General features: G+C 34.5%; 1 protein-coding gene across 3 annotated transcripts; it reads left to right on the top strand.

Moving 5' to 3' along the window:
* The first annotated feature begins 642 nt into the window (after positions 1 to 642).
* On the top strand, positions 643 to 9,049 carry Amy2a (amylase alpha 2A). 3 transcript variants are annotated; one of them, XM_059264974.1, is made up of 10 exons: positions 643 to 810; positions 1,125 to 1,271; positions 2,035 to 2,223; positions 3,318 to 3,383; positions 4,616 to 4,749; positions 5,433 to 5,555; positions 5,648 to 5,747; positions 7,095 to 7,213; positions 7,324 to 7,449; positions 8,860 to 9,049. In XM_059264974.1, exons 1-10 carry the CDS (start codon positions 643 to 645, stop codon positions 9,047 to 9,049), a joined length of 1,362 nt encoding a protein of 453 aa, XP_059120957.1. The 3 variants fall into 3 exon arrangements, with proteins under 3 accessions (XP_059120957.1, XP_059120956.1, XP_059120958.1); XM_059264973.1 differs by having other exon boundaries at positions 3,318 to 3,548; XM_059264975.1 differs by lacking the exon at positions 3,318 to 3,383.
* The last annotated feature ends 7,071 nt before the right edge of the window (positions 9,050 to 16,120 follow it).

Here is a 16,120-nt window from a genome sequence, read left to right as displayed (position 1 = left end):
TAATTCACAGGCATTAAAATTTAATGTCATCCCATATATAATATCTATCTATCTATCTATCTATCTATCTATCTATCTATCTATCTGTCATCTATCTATCTATCTATCTATCTATCTATCTATCTATCTATCTATCATCTATCCATTTATTTATTTATTTTGAGGGCTTTCTATATTCTGCTGACTTGCACAAAACCCTTACTCCCTAGTACTGAGGTAGCAAGTGCATGAGATCATGCTTTGCAGTTTCTTAAAATTCAATGAAAATGTTGAAATGACAAAAAATCTAATTTGGGGCCAAAAGCTGAATTGATAATCCCATGTCTATTTGTAATGGGTCAAAACTAAGATTTAAAGATGGAAAATCCTAGATATATTTTATTTCAGCTGTAACATATTGGTAGAGGACACAACAAGTAGGTTATAGTACCAATATCAAATACTATGTAATCTTAAAAGACTTTAAGTTTATTCTCCATGGGAGTTTCTGAAGATTCTTCAGCTGTACACATGATTGCTGCTAATCTCTTTCAGATTATAGCTTGTACTCTAAATATTTATTCATGATCATTTACTTCACAAAATGTACCTTTTGCAGCATATAAATAGGCACTAGAAAGAACACTGACAACTTAAAGCAAAATGAAGTTCTTTCTGCTCATTTCCCTCATTGGGTTCTGCTGGGCTCAATATGACCCACAAACTCAGTATGGGCGGACTGCTATTGTCCACCTGTTTGAGTGGCGCTGGGTTGATATTGCCAAGGAATGTGAGCGATACTTAGCTCCTAAGGGATTCGGAGGGGTGCAGGTAAGATTTAATTATAATTTAAATGCAGAGTTTACTGTGCTCATATAAAACAGTATTTTAACCAAGCCTAGTGAGTCTGGGGACTTCATATCACACCTAACTTTTCCCTGTGGTGGGTATAGTGTCTTTATACTTTGTTGTAGGATATAAGAGGGACCGCTACAATGTCTTTCCATATTTTCAGGCAGTGTTAATCAAGGGAAATGCATGTACATGGGTTGAGAAGTAATGTCAGATCACTGATAGGTTTCTACAAGATTTATTATGTAAAGTTAGCTGTAATCTGGTACTAATTATAATTGTTCTATATGTAGGTCTCTCCACCCAATGAAAATATTGTAGTTTATAACCCATCAAGGCCTTGGTGGGAGAGGTACCAACCAATTAGCTACAAAATATGCACAAGGTCTGGAAATGAAGATGAATTCAAGGACATGGTAACGAGGTGCAACAAAGTTGGTGTAAGTGATGTCACATTTTCTTTAAAATTATTATATATTAAAATATTTCTCCTTGTTTCAGGTTCTTTTTGCTTGAATAGAAGGTTTAAAATTTCTAAAAATTTACATTACATTTTTAACTATTGTTGAAAATGTACTTCTGTCTTATTGTTACCTTATAAATCCTTGAATACATACATTTTTGCACTTGATAGAATAGTACTTATAAAACAAACTGTTCACTTTTAAAATTAACAACTACAAACACTTCTTAACATATTTCTGGTAGGCATTGGACCAGATGTGAGGAAAAAGTCATCTTATATGATTCCTCTTTGTCCCCACAATTGTTGGGTTTTAATCCCCATCATTGTTTTTAATGGTAAATATCTACTTTCTCCTATAATGAAGAGACATCATTCTATCTGCTGGCCTTCAGACACATAGTAGATATTGTAAGCTAATATCTCATGATCCTGCAAAATTTCTAACATGATACTCTTATTTTTATACTGTGTTTTGCTTCCTTAAAAATTGATTTTTTTGTTTGTAGTTATGGTAGTTTCTGTTTATCTCCACTTAAAATTGTATATTCTTTTCAGATTTTAGGACTATTGTTGATTTTATTTCACATTAGTTCCCTTTCCCGCTTGACTTGCTTTTCTAAAATGAGTCTATAAATCATCAGAAGATGTAGTTTGGACATTTGCTAGTAGGTTATGAGTTTTCCATTGAAACTTTAGATTCTAGAGTCTAGCTGAACTATGTGCTCTTCTTTTTCCAGGTCCGTATTTATGTGGATGCTGTTATTAATCACATGTGTGGCTCAGGTGGTGGTGCAGGAACAAGCAGTACCTGTGGAAGTTACTACAATGCTAACAACAGGGACTTTCCATCAGTTCCATACTCGGCTTGGGATTTTAATGATGGTAAATGTGATGGAGAAATTCATAACTACAATGATGCTAATCAGGTAATGAGAGAAGTGTTCATCAGAATAAAGAAGCATCTAGGTATCTAAGTATGCACAAGGCATTTATGTATGACCATTGGACAGATCCTTCAGATTCCATAGGAAAACAGGTTACTAAGACAGAATGCTTGAAAAATAGAAATGGAAAAAATGTCCTGGGTTTTGTTGCGTTATTTTTTGCAGGGATTTTATTGATTTTTTTATTTTGCAATACAGTTCAGTTCTATATATCAGCCACAGATTCCCTTGTTCTCCCCCCTCCCGCCTCCCTCATCTTCCCCCCCCGCCCACCCCCTATTCCCACCTCCTCCAGGGCAAAGCCTCCCCCACGGACTGAGATCAACCTGGTAGACTCAGTAGGTCCAGTCCCCTCCTCCCAGGCCAAGCCAAGCGACCCTGCATAGGCCCCAGGTTTCAAACAGCCAATTCATGCAATGAGCACAGGATCAGGTCCCACTGCCTGGATGCCTCATTTGTTAAGGAAACACCAAAATCAATGATAAAATGGAGACATGCTCTTGAGTGACTTTGCGTGAAAAATTTTAACATGTTTTTATCAATTATATAAATATAATCATATTAAAAATCATCAAAAATAAAAATTAATATTATATTTTCAGATTTGTAGCAGTGAAATTACTTAACATGTAGAAGTTACTGGTATGGATTCTGTGAACTACATAAAATAAAAAAGAGAAATAATAGAAAGAGAGAAGGAGATGAAGAGGGAAAAGGAGATAGAAGGGATAGAGAAGAGAGGGAGAAGTGACAGAGAGAGAGAGAGAGAGAGAGAGAGAGAGAGAGAGAGACAGAGACAGAGACAGAGACAGAGAGAGAAACAGAGACAGACAGAGAGACAGAGACAGAAATACCATCTAAAATTCTCACCAATTTAATCTGTATTTTCTATATATATATAAGAGAAAATATTTTAAAGTCTATGTCCAAATTAAAACACCAGTACTTCTGATGTTCTATGTAAAGGCACTAGGAAAATATCCACTTGTAAATGGGTGAGTAACTGAATGATGAAATGAATTCTTAGACCAGACATGACTTTTCATAAATCAATCTTTTTTTTTTTGTTTCAATAGGTCAGAAATTGTCGTCTGACTGGCCTTCTGGATCTTGCACTTGAGAAAGATTATGTTCGTACCACAGTGGCTAATTATATGAACCGTCTCATTGACATGGGTGTAGCAGGTTTCAGACTTGATGCTGCTAAGCACATGTGGCCCGGAGACATAAAGGCTATTTTGGACAAACTGCATAACCTCAATACACAATGGTTCTCTCAAGGAAGCCGACCTTTTATTTTTCAAGAGGTAAAACAATATACATATTCTTTTTTAAACTTTAAGATTATAATTTAAGTACAATGCTGCTCTCTTCCTTTTCTCCCTCCAAACCCTTCCATATACCCCTCCATACACTCTTTCAAGTTCATTGCATCTTCTTTTGTCTTATTGTTATTGTACAGACACACACACACAATCTATCTATGCACATATATTCTTAAATATAACTGATATAGTCCATATATTGCTACTCATATATTTATATGTTGGTACTAGACAACCAATTGATGTGTTTTTTCCCCAGGGAAGACCACCTTTCCCATTTCCAGATTTCCTCAATATTTCCAATATTTCTTTCTATAGTTCTGTGTGTAGTGTTGAGGCCTTGAGTGCTTTTCTTTAAATGTCATCATGGTGTAAACCAGATAGTAGATAGGAGATTTCACTAAGCATATAATACAGAATGTAGGTTAATATCTCAATTATAGACTGTAGTATTTGGTATTTAATAATAGGGTTGCTGGTATTCATAAGTAGCACACTTAATTCATTACTGCAGCAGGTTATAAGTTAGTGCAAACTTCATTAATTCTTTCTCTAAATCCCCAGATACCATTATAAAAGACAGAGCAATCATAATGGTTGTTGTCTCAAGGCAATGTTTCTGAGTTTGAGATTTTTCTGATGTTATCAGGTTTGTAAGTATTTAGACAAATTTATTGAGCTTTCTGTGCAATAATAATGTCTTTTGAAATGTCCTGGGGATAATGCCTTTATACCTCTTTTTCCTTGGAAGCAATAATGATCTTATATGCACTTCTGATTCTAACTTGTCAACAAATGTTATATTAGTGTGGACTAATGAATTTTCCCCTCTGTCAGCCATCCTGGAGGATAAGAACTGATCCTGTAATTTGGTTTCTTTCAACAGTGTGACAGATAGTTTTTGAATTAATCAGAATCGTGGTATATAAAAATTATTAGGAACATTTCAAATAACAAAAATATGATAAGGATTTATAAATGACAACATATTTAAATAACATGCTTTAAATTTATATTAAAAGTTACAGCTGACCCAATGTATTTACTAGGTCATTGATCTGGGTGGTGAGGCAATTAAAGGTAGTGAGTACTTTGGAAATGGCCGTGTGACAGAATTCAAGTATGGAGCAAAACTTGGCACAGTCATCCGCAAGTGGAATGGAGAGAAGATGTCCTATTTAAAGTAAATATACACCATTTCTTCATTTCATCTATCATAGATCTCTTGTCATGTGACATCAATACGTTGTATCTTCAACTATTCTCATTTAAATAACTATGAAGCTGTTGATTATCAGGCTTACTGTTTCTAAACCACAACTAACTATACTTTCCATTTGGGATGTCAATCACCAGGTAACCCTGGAAATGTAAAATATAACTTAGTGATTTTTGTCTGTTTGTGATAAATTCATTAGATTCCAGGAATGTTTACCTATGGTCTGTTAAGGTTAGATTATTATTGTAAGAATAGTTATATTAATAAATGATATTTATAATGTGGTCAAGTATGAAATTCATATATGTTATATCAAATAATTAATTATAAATATTCAATGTTTATATTATGACAGTACAATTTCTGTTCTATGTAACGTAAAATGGATGTTTTACTTCTCAAGTCCATAAAATTATAGTGCAATAAAAAATTAAAAAAAAAATTTATGACCCAAAATATTATATTGTAAGACATAATGAGGATGTATATTATCATAGAAAATGATATTATATATGTATATATATTTATGCGTATGTACATGTAAGATAGAATTCTTATGGAATTGTCATTTGTTTAGATAACTGAAGGTACCATATATAAAGTTACTCTAAGCTTTGTGAAATAATAATATGCTCTTTCAATTTTAGGAACTGGGGAGAAGGCTGGGGTTTCGTGCCTTCCGACAGAGCCCTTGTCTTTGTGGACAACCACGATAACCAGCGAGGACATGGTGCTGGAGGAGCATCCATCCTGACATTCTGGGATGCCAGGTGGGAGAACATTCTTTGCTGTTGTATAACCTGTCATTAACTACAGTTTTATATTATATATTTCTGCTTTAATACCCTTTTGAAACTTTCAGAATGTATAAAATGGCTGTTGGATTTATGTTGGCTCATCCTTATGGATTCACACGAGTAATGTCAAGTTACCGTTGGACAAGAAACTTCCAGAATGGAAAAGTAAGTCTTGGAGTTGTGAAAAGCATAATTTAATATGGAAAAGAAAAGAGCTCTGTTTTAATTTCACATCAAGTTATAGCATATGATTCTTACTATTACGTGATTATTCCCTAAATTTTTGTAAAGTAAGGACATTGAAAAATTACCTGATAGTAAAAGCAATTGTTTAAATAAGAGAAAGGTACAGAATAAAAACAGGTAGCCCTGAAAAGCCCCATAAAGTTTACATGGGATCATACTTGTTGACACTGAATAGAATTTCAAATTATATATTCAAATTAGCATATTAATTGTTTTTAATTTTTTCCTGTGGAACAAGAATATAAGTAATTTGAGTGTAATTAAGGAATAAAATTGATAGGAATTTATGAGAATTACAGACCAATGATTTGCTAGGGAATCTATAAACAATATCTGTTTATACATAATATGTTTATAAAAAGTATATCATAAACAATATGTGCTGTTGGTTTGGTGCATAAGTTTAAACAATTTCAAAATTATTCTAAGAAGAGTCTATAGGACATCTAGTAGATTATGTGAAGGTTTCTGTTTCAATGCAAAAATCTAGAATCATAGAGCAACATCAAATATCAAATAGAAATGTTTCTTCTTTAGACATCTGACAAATGTTTTTTTCTATTTTCTTTTCAAAATGAGTTTTCTTCTGCTTTTTATTGAAATTTGATCTGTTCCTGAAGAGCTTTCATACTTGGAATGAGCCTTTTTTTTTCAGAAATGTATTTAACTTTTAGACATCATCAAAGGTGCAATTATACTTTGTTAAGCTTAATAAGGAAAGTTAGGCTACTTTATAAGCACATGTTACCAGCAAGTACTAAGAAATCAACTAATATTAACTTATAAATAGTTATATTAAAAGCATTTTCACAGATGCTTTTTAATTATTATAATAGCTAAGAACTGTGTCTTATTTTATGGATAAACTGAGACACATTCATGTTATGTAGAAGGATGAAGATTTTTTTTCAGGTAGTTATTGGATTCTGTTCTCTATTGCTAGTGTTCCTGGCTCTAATTTTGTTGGTGTTAGGTGACGTTGAAGAACTTTTAGTGCTATTGAGCAGCTACTACTTTGATAGAAAATGAGCTGTTTAAAATTTGTTACTGGTGTTTTGAGTTGAGTAGTAGAGAACCTGAATTTTCATGGAAGTTAAGGACTCAGTGAAGGTCTGTAGCCTTCACTATAACTCAGTGAAGGGCTTATATTGAAATTATACTCTGCAGACAAAGAAGTAGAGTAAGAGGGTTGGTTTGCATTTGCTATAGTGGGAAGAAACGGGCAGATAAAAGCATTCAAATGACCTGATTCTTTCAATAATTAAGGATGTGAATGACTGGATGGGACCACCTAATAACAACGGAGTAACCAAAGAAGTGACCATTAATCCAGACACCACTTGTGGCAATGACTGGGTCTGTGAACATCGATGGCGTCAAATAAGGTTGGGAGTGTCCCCTACAGATCTTGTCTAATAAGAAAGTTGTATAACTTCATGTTTTAAATTGTTGAAGTTTAAGGGTACTAACATTCCACATGATGCTGTGCTTTTAGGAACATGGTTGCCTTCAGAAATGTTGTCAATGGTCAGCCTTTCTCGAACTGGTGGGACAATGGCAGCAACCAAGTGGCTTTTGGAAGAGGAAACAGAGGCTTCATTGTCTTTAACAATGATGACTGGTAAGTGGACATCAATTAAAGTAGGGTTGTATACAGTTATACTCTTAGAGTATACTGTTATAACCTTTTTTCTTTCCCTGTTCATTTATATTTTCCATACGTGAAAAAGCTTTTAGATAATGAATTTATGCCACAAAAAATTTCAAGGTACAGAAGAAAAAATGATATTTGCTTACATATTTTCCTTCCTTTTAATAAAACTTTGGTTTTGAAGTCTTTTACCATAGCTTACAATGGCAGTAGCATACATTCGTATTTGCAAGTTCGTTTGACACATTTCACAAAGCATATAAATAGTAAATATAAGTCTTAATGTCATTAAACAATGTACCGTATTAGTACTGGAGTACTTTCCCACTATCTTTGAATATCACTTAATTTTATCCATTATACTTATATACAGCCTTCAATGTTCTATTGTTTCTCTTAAATATTTAGAAAAAATACATATGCTTGCATCTGGTCAATGAGCATCTTCAAGAAGCTGCTTAGTTTTGCCTTTAAACTTTTTATTATGATCCTTTCACTGGGGTTCTTTCACCTGAGTCTTATTTTATGATTCTCTCATCTGTAGTTCTCTAGCTGAGATACCAGTGTGGAGGCAAACATCTTTAATGCCACCACTTTGCAGGCAGAGGCACACATACTGCTGTGAGTTTGAGGCAAGCCTGATCTGCATAGTGAGTTCCAGGAAAGTCAAGGCTGTGTAGAGAGAACCTGATCTCAAAACACAAAGCAAAACAAACAAGCAAGCAAGCAAACAAACAAACAAAATAACTCTTGCTCAGAGAATCCCGTGAACTGTCTCAACACAAAATCACCTTCCTATCAGGTTGAAAATATTTGTTCATAAATAGTATTTTATTAGCTGACAACAAAATATTAAAGTACATAATTTTTTTGGAAAAACACATGGCTGGTTGTTTAAGAACAACCGAATTACCTTTACAGACAGTTTCCTATTCTACAAATGTGTATGTATCCATAGAAATGCTAGATAATGTTTAATTCTAGAAATAGTTCTTTGCAGCTTCATGTAATCTAATAATTTTTGAAAAAAACGATTTTACAAATATTTTTTTAATTCATAAGTTTAAATTCAGCAGAGCTTGGACCTGAAAAAATGATGGTCCTCACCAGAGGCTTTTACTAATGACCTCCACTGGGTTCTCTATCTTTCTGTCTGGTAGCTGTCACCACAGCCCATGGAACTAACAGACATTCATAATAGTGCCTTTGGTGTGGAGAACTCTCTTGTTCCCCGACTCCCAGTCTTGGTATTTGGTTCTCTTACTGAGGTTCTGAGTCCTTAGTGTTCTATAGCACATAGTTGAGACATTGTTTTATAGACAACGAATCTTCCTGCACTTGCCTGGGTTGAATTTAAATTAAACATTACTCTTTTTTCAGGTCATTGTCAACAACTTTACAGACTGGTCTTCCTGCTGGCACATACTGTGATGTCATTTCTGGAGACAAAATTGATGGCAATTGCACTGGAATTAAAGTCACTGTTGGCAATGATGGCAATGCTCACTTTTCTATTAGTAACTCTGCTGAAGACCCATTTATTGCAATCCATGCTGAATCAAAATTGTAAGAATCAAATTAAATATATATAGAGAGAGCTTCAATTGAATGTGTTTCTTTTTCATAAATTCCTTATGATTTTTGAAATTTTCTCTTCTTTACTATCAAGTGTGTATATGTGATGTGTGTTATCTGAGCAATGGAATGTATGTAGGATGTTTGAATAACCCTGTGCAATGGCCTTGCCTCTCTCCCTTTGCCCATGAGCTGTGGGATCACACTTAAGTCATCAGGCTTCCCAGGAAAGCACCTTTACCTATTGAGTAAAGTTGCAACCTCATAATTACATCAATTTTTAGAGTTTCTTTCCTTTTATTAAAAGCCATTAGCAGTCAACTTAAGTAGGCAGAAATCATAAATCTCACATACTCACATATAGTTATTATAGAACAACATCCAAGATTTACTATGTATTTGGAAGAAATCTAATTTTTTCCAAGAAAATTCTCAGAACTCTGAATTGCATCCTGACAAATATATTGCTTTACCATTAATGTAATTTCCACTATGTACTTCTAGGTATTTCATGAAAAATTATATTTAATAAAAATTCACTCACAATCTAATCACTTATTAAGTTGACCACTTGGAAATGCATCATTGTCCAGTTTTTATCTAGTTACCACATTATTCAAATTTCTCTTATATTTATTTCAAGAAAAAATTAATTTTCCTAATTCCACAATATACACACACAGACACACACATGGACACACATAATGCATGTTGATGATACAGCAAAATTCTGTAGTATTCACTTATCACTTTCTACTTCCCATCTATCCCATTCGATTTAAAGCACCCCTATCCAGTACACACATGTTCAAGTCTTTTTGTTGACACCTGGCACTTAAGTACAATGCCTGCAGGAATGAGAATGGAAAGTTATTTAATTGATAAAAACAAATTACTAGTGGTTATACCACTGAAGATTATGATGTCACATACCCCAGCAATGACTAATAGCTAATAAGCCATTCATGAAGTCTTGGGACCTTTCAACTCTTGCCTGATCCAAAAGGGAATGTTGATGTTCCTAGTGTTCTACAGAACTTATTTGGGTAAACACTGATATTGTGAGTGCCTAGGTGCAATGGTTACATTTTGAACAGAGGACTAGTTGTCACAGTACACCTTTCTATTCACTGGCTCTTAAATCATTACTTTCTTGATCTTCTATTTTACCTGGAAATGGTTATAGAGAAGTTTATTTTAGGTAGGAGTACTCAGTAGTTACTTAATTTTGCAGTTGGATGAATTATGACTCTCAGCATTAGCTATCACCAACGGCAAACACAAGGTTCAATGACCAAAGTTGAGTAAAACATATTAGTCAGACCTTTTATTTCTCACTGATCAAGTCCTTTTCATGCTTTTCATTGTTTTTTGAGAGACAGTGTTCTACTGGAGAGTGGTAGACTTTCTGAGACATCACTTTTGAAGAAAACTGGCTCTCCTAGCAGCTGTTATTTGCCAATTCTAGTTTGGGTGTATATGTAAGAAACATTTGGCAATTGGACACTACACCCATTTGGCAAAACAAGAGTAGTACATTGTCACCTAGTTCTTTTAATTAAATAACCATGAACTTACAGCCATGGCCAAAAGTCCTGCTATGAATCATGTTGAAAATCCAATCAAAAACATTAGTTACCTCTGTAGCAGTTATTCCACTACTGGACCAGATGGTGTAAATGTTTCTTTAATGAAACTATAAATACAGAATCTTCCCTATTCCCATTCCTCTTACTGGCTCTCTCCCTTGATTCCTCTTGAACTCCAAATGTCTTTTTCTTAAATTTTTGTAAATATATAAGTACAACCCACTTTATTTTTATAATCCTACTTGTATATTTACAAAATCAGGAATAACTGTTTGAGTTTTTATCACCAGTTGGAGTGCTGATCTGTGGGCAAGATTATTTCTCACACTCTCACACTTCCTTTGTTTTGTATAGTTCTTTGTTGGGGTGAGTTACTCTTGAGCTTTTCCCTTTCCAGCTTGACTTATCAGTTAGTATTGTACTTGTTTGTGTGTTATTTGGCATTCATTTTGTTGTTACATCATGGTTGCAGCTTTCCTTTCAGTTCTAGGAAACAATCCTAGAGTGGACTTTCTAGGTCTTTGTCTCTAGCAATCTCTCCCCTCACTCTTCCATGACGTTCATGGTCTTAAATGAGAGTTCGGTTGTAGCTATATCAGCTGGGGCTCTATACTGCACAATCACATATGCTCTGTTTTTTGGTGAGTGCACTTTTCTGGAATGGTTTTTCTGTCACAAAGAGAAACATATTTGATGAGAGACAAAGGTTACATTGATCTCTGGACATAAGGACAAACATTTAGAATGCAGTCAGAAATTTTGTTGGTTTAACAAAATGGTAATAACTGGTTCTTCTCTAAGAGCCTTGACCATACTACACCTGCATAAATGGATAAGATTCCTACACCAGGCACAATTTCCCTCCAGTTGAGAAGCCATTAAATCCAATTAGAGAGTTTCTGTGCACCAGGTACATCATGCTTTACACTTTGGTTCTTCAGCTCACAGTATGTAAAGTGTGACTTGGAGACTTTGGTCCCTCTTACCCCATAGTCTGCAAAGCACAGTCCAGTAATAAGTATGATAGTCAGTAGACAACATGTTTCAAGCTCAATTCTTGTTTTATTTATTTGTGAACTATATAAAAATCATGCTATTTTCAGGAACATCTTGCTAACTAACTCTCACAGATAAATGAGACCAATTAAACTAGTCTGTGTTTTTTTTTAATTCTTTGGGATATCAGTAATCAAGTGATTATATGGGATTAAGTTATGTCTGGTACTCAGTTTTGTTTAATATTATGGTGCTTTTTTGTGGCTGTATTATCCAATTAAGCAGAGTAGTTCTCTTCAAACTCTGTTTTTGTGGTTTCTTAAATTAAATAGCTAACAAAGTAGTGAATTTTCATATGACTTTTTTATCCATATGTAGTATGGTTAATCTTCCTCAATCACATTTAATTCACTATCCGCTGATCCTCGGCCCACCCTTTCTACCTTATTACTCTTCCAATACATATATCATATGTATTGTACCTACACCCATAGGCCCCATTTTCTGTGTCTTTTTAATGCCCCCTCTCTAGCTCTTTATCTTTTAACAGACTCCATTGAAAATAAGATTCTCACAATGAGAGATTACATACAACATTTGTCTATCTAAGCCTAGCATACCTCACTCCATATTACATTTTCTAGTTCTATGAATCTCAGAGATATTCTTCCAAATTTATTTTTCTTTTACAGTTGAATACGATTCCATTGTACATTTGTAACAAACTCTCATAATTCCTTTCTCAGTTGGTGGTTATCTAGTATTGATTTTATTTCTTAGATATTTAGAATAAAGTAAAATGGAATTTGGTTGTTCAAATATTTTTCTTTAGTAGCATATGGAGTCTGTTAGGTTTATGTCTTAAAGTATTAGAGGTAAGATGTGGTGGTTCAGATTTTTTTGTTTGGAGAAACCTCCACACTGATTCCCATAGTGATTGTTCCTGTTTAGTTCCTCCCAGGGGTGATGAACTTATGGGTTCTCCTCTCCTCATATCAAGTGAAGCATTTGCTGTAATTTGTTTTCTTGGTTATAGCCATTCTGATAGTGGTGAGATAGAACATAAGTACTTATAATTTGTATTCTCTTATAGTTATAGGTATTGAACACTTTTAATACATATTTATTTACTATTTTATTTTTTATTTTCACAACATAATATTTATTTCCATGTCTCATTTTACCCAATAAATGTTTAAATATGAATACATATGTAATTATTTCCCCCATTTCTTCTTCTTCCTCAAATCTCTACTCTGATCCTTCTCTTCAGTTCCTGCCATTCTACCACTCACAAAATTTGGATCATTTTCTGTTATTATTATTATTATTATTATTATTAATTATTATCATATTAACAATGGGCTTGGAAGATTTGAATTGTATTTTATCTAAAAGCTTCCTTTCTGAGGTATAATTTACGTAGAAACTGAAGGTGCTATGCATACTGACAAGTGATAAAAACAGCCAGAAGTCCTCCTCAGCCTTGATGTCCATGAAACACAACAATGCAACAATGCCAAGACAGCCTTACAGTGTAATAGTGTCACTCATACCTTGGCCGTAACCAACAACTACCTAACTGAACTCCAGGCTCACTCTACAGGAGGAAAATCGTATCTGGTTCTGGAATCCTAGCTAAGCTCCCAGGGGTAGTGAGGCTATGAATTTTAGAGAACATAACACTACCATCCTACTAGACCAGGGTAATTCCAAAATGCTTATAAATATTTATCCTTATACACACAGATATGTGTAGATGTCACATCCCATAAAAGAAGCTTCTCTTTTTAATAGACATGCTGTTGTGGAAAATCTCATCAGGCCAAAGTACAGAGATCAACTGGTTGATATGTGCAGCTCCACTTGATAGATTTACAACACTAGTCCTGTACCTTAGGCTCAGGGAAGATGAAAAAAGAGGAGGCAGAAAGATTTTAAGAGCTAGAGGACCAGAATGTCTGGTATGAGACTGTGTCTTCTAGAAATGACATCCTAGAAGTTTCATCTGTGATACTTCAATCATATCACTGCCAAGTTGAAATTGTGAATAGACATGCTAAAGAAGGAAGGGCAAATATCACAGGGTCTGCAACCCCATACAAACCGTTAGAAGAAACTAAAGACTGCTGAGAGGTGGAAAGTTAGTTTTTCTCATGGATCATCCCATTTTGCTTACTTGATACCAAGGGCTCAGTCATGAAATAATATGCATAGAAGCCACATTAAATGCATTCATCAAACTGTATTTATGGATTTACACATCCATAGTCTATTGTTGAAAAATATGTTTATTGTTTGGAGATGAGCTTGTTAGTACACTCTTGTAATTCCCTCATTTGGGAGCAGATACAGAGGCGGCAGATATCTATCTGTGCTTTTGTTTATAGCCTATTATACATTCAAAGTTCTACCTCAGCCATACATACACAGTAAGACCATGCCTCAAGAAATCAATAAAATAAAATATGGCATTTTTATGTATATCATTTATTTTTTTATTTCAATCTTTTATCAGCTGTGTAGCAGGTGAAGATTTCTCACATTCTCTCTGTTTTCTCTTCATCCAGTTGAGTATTTTTGGCTTTACAGATCCTTTTTAGTACAATGAATTTCCATTTGCCCATGGTTGGCCTTATTACTGGCCAACAGAAATACCACTCAAAATGTCCACAGCTGGTCATATCGCAGACATATTTTTAGTGCTTTGAGAATTTCCCGCCATGGTTCCCATAGTGGCTGCACCAGATCGCAGTCCCACCAGCAAAGGCTGAGTGTCTCTTTTCCCTGTGTGTCCTCAGCATTGCTTTTGTCTATCTCCATAGATCTTTGCATTTATTCCCGTGTAGGATGACATTGCTTTAATATGTATTTTACTAATTGTTACAGATAATGATCACTTGTCTTTATACCCATAGCTAAATATAGTCTTCTCCTTTCATCAAGGAAACTTGTCTTTGCCACAAGAAAACCACAAGCAACCTAAGTACAGACATGTGCACCTACTCCCGGTGGACAAAAATGTTCATGCTTATGTCAATACCTTGAAATTTTATTAGTAAATTTTCTGCTAGCCCTTTAAAATCTAAAATATCATATACAGGTTTTTGTTCTATAATAAGTTGACTTTCATACAGAATGAGATATATGTGTCTTTTGTGTTCTTCTACATGTAGATATCTGGTTTTCCTGGTACCATTCATTAAAAAGCTGTCTTTTCTCCCTGGTTTGTTTTGACAACTTTGTCCAAGGTCAGTGTGTATGGTTCATTTAGGAATTAACATTCCACCCTCTCTTATTCTTTGCAACCTACCATTTGTGAGTCTATGTGTCAATTACCATCTAACGCAAACATTAACTTCTCTGATGAGGGCTGATAAATGTTTAAAACTATTAATAAAATGATAAATCACTAGGAGTTCATTTAATACTTTCTCCACTTAGTAAGATAATAATAGTATGTTATCCCTAGACCCTGTGATCCTTTCAAACAAATTCTTGGCCCAATAATAGTGTTAGGTAGGGAATTTATGTTGTGGAAGGAAACTTAAATACAATCAGAATGTGACTGGTTATTTCCATGATTTTGTTCCACTATGCAGCATCACTAGAAGGTGGTTATTATTTATTTTTGAATGTCACAGCTGGGTGTGTTTGATAATTGCTTTTCTCCTCTGCTAGCACTCATAGCACCTTTGAACACTGGTAAACCTAGGTCATGGGTATGACATCCATTCAATTACCAGCTTTATTTTTCCATCTTTTATTACTTAGGTAGGTATACTTCAAGAATACCATTTGAACATCAATTTCTGGAGCATGAACAAGAGCAGTGGAAGGAACCTGTAATGTGTGGGGTCTATGACATTCATGGACTCATAGCTCCAAAAGAAATAACCCAGTACTGGCAGAGGGCCTTTTATTGTTTAGCCTATAATGTACAATAGGGGAAATATTACCTGGTTATAATGTAGCCACATTTTAACTCCTTGAAGGTTATTTAAATATATGGGATTTGCCTGCTTCCAAGTCTATGTACAATGAGCATGCCTGATAACTGAGGAGATTAGAAGAGGGTGTCAGATACTCTAGGACTGGAATTATACATGGTTGTGAACCACTATTTTGATGCTGGGAATCAAATATTTAGTCTCTGGAAGAGAAATAAGTGCTATTAAGTGCTAAGTCCTTTCATCAGGTTTCCATTTCCCAATTTTTATAGTCCTGTGCATATTACCTCCTCCTGTTTTTAGGGGAGATATCCTTATCAACTTGAAGATCTTCCTTATGCCTTGAGGGTTGTGAGACACATAAAGAAGCCAAAGGTCTCTTTATGAGGCTCTGGGATTTTTTTTTTAGTGTTTACATATTTTATTAAGAAAAATTTTTCATTCATTTTACACACCAATCAAAGATCCCACTCTACCCCTTCCCACCCCACATCATTCCCCCCAAACCCACTCCCCACTCCCCCCCCCACA

The sequence above is a fragment of the Peromyscus eremicus genome, chromosome 6 (assembly GCF_949786415.1).
Source record: "Peromyscus eremicus chromosome 6, PerEre_H2_v1, whole genome shotgun sequence".
NCBI lineage: Eukaryota > Metazoa > Chordata > Mammalia > Rodentia > Cricetidae > Peromyscus > Peromyscus eremicus.
Note: the sequence above shows the minus strand (reverse complement) of the source record. Positions and strands in the feature narration are given on the sequence as shown.

Coding starts and splice junctions, on each gene's coding strand:
- Amy2a (XM_059264973.1), top strand. CDS start 643: ATGAAGTTCTTTCTGCTCATTTCCCTCATTGGGTTCTGCTGGGCTCAA. Junction 3,549..4,615: donor GACCTTTTATTTTTCAAGAG/GTAAAACAATAT, acceptor TGTATTTACTAG/GTCATTGATCTGGGTGGTGA. Junction 5,748..7,094: donor GAAACTTCCAGAATGGAAAA/GTAAGTCTTGGA, acceptor TCAATAATTAAG/GATGTGAATGACTGGATGGG.